We start from the raw sequence: 822 nt of genomic DNA, 5'->3' as shown, positions 1-822 counted from the left end.
CTATACCGTTACATCGTTCAAACATCGCACATAATCGTCGAAAGTGATCGTTTTCGCGACTACGTTTTCCTTGACACCCTTTATTCTCTTCGTATCGCTCTTTCCGATCACTCTCAACGCGTACATCTTCGCTCTGAGTTCAATGAATTCCGTCATAATCGCACTACAATTTTCATCTTTCATCAAATCGGGTATTTTATTATTAACGCGTGGAATATCATACACGTTTCTCTCAGGATAATCACTCGTGTCGAATCTCGCGATATCATGATTGATGTCCTCGTATACATTCTCACACTCCAGAAGATAAATCAAGCTGTCAGTGTCCATGTACAAAATCTTACATGTATCGCGATACAATGGTATTATGTACTCATAGTGAAATTCGTATAGACGCAACTTAGCTATTTCGAGAATGCACATACCTACGTATATCGGTTTATTCATTTTTACCTCGAGTTTGCGCAATTCCACAGCAACTAGATTTTCAGAAAAAATATTTCTACTGTGAAAATTCGGTTTCGCTATCATCGCTTCCGCACCATATCTCCCATCCCAACGCGTTATAAGTCGAACGTCAGCGTGATCGCGTACGTTCTCCATCGTTTTTCCAAATATCGCATTGTTCATCAATTTGTAATGATTCTTCTCGAATTCGTTATTCGCGAGCATTCTAAATCTCGTATTAAGTACGATATATCCGCGAAGCCATGGGGATTGGGCGAATTGTAATGTACGGTAAATTTTTGTGATGCGGAGACCATGATGAATACATTGCTGCAGATTGCGATAGTACACGACATAGCGCTCCTTATTGTAAAG

At 39.9% G+C, this 822-nt stretch overlaps 1 protein-coding gene across 1 annotated transcript; it reads right to left on the bottom strand.

Moving 5' to 3' along the window:
- On the bottom strand, window positions 1-672 carry LOC108764474 (uncharacterized). The gene has a single exon (XM_018512741.1). The coding sequence runs from the start codon at window positions 670-672 to the stop codon at window positions 1-3; it is 672 nt and encodes a 223-aa protein (XP_018368243.1).
- Window positions 673-822: the final 150 nt, after the last annotated feature.

Source organism: Trachymyrmex cornetzi, unplaced genomic scaffold, assembly GCF_001594075.2.
Source record: "Trachymyrmex cornetzi isolate Tcor2-1 unplaced genomic scaffold, Tcor1.1 scaffold428, whole genome shotgun sequence".
NCBI lineage: Eukaryota > Metazoa > Arthropoda > Insecta > Hymenoptera > Formicidae > Trachymyrmex > Trachymyrmex cornetzi.
The sequence above is the reverse complement of the archived record's forward strand: the minus strand, read 5'-3'. Positions and strand labels throughout refer to the sequence as shown.

Bases quoted from the DNA above. Each gene is read 5' to 3' on its own strand.
- LOC108764474 (XM_018512741.1), bottom strand. From the start codon at position 672: ATGCTCGCGAATAACGAATTCGAGAAGAATCATTACAAATTGATGAAC.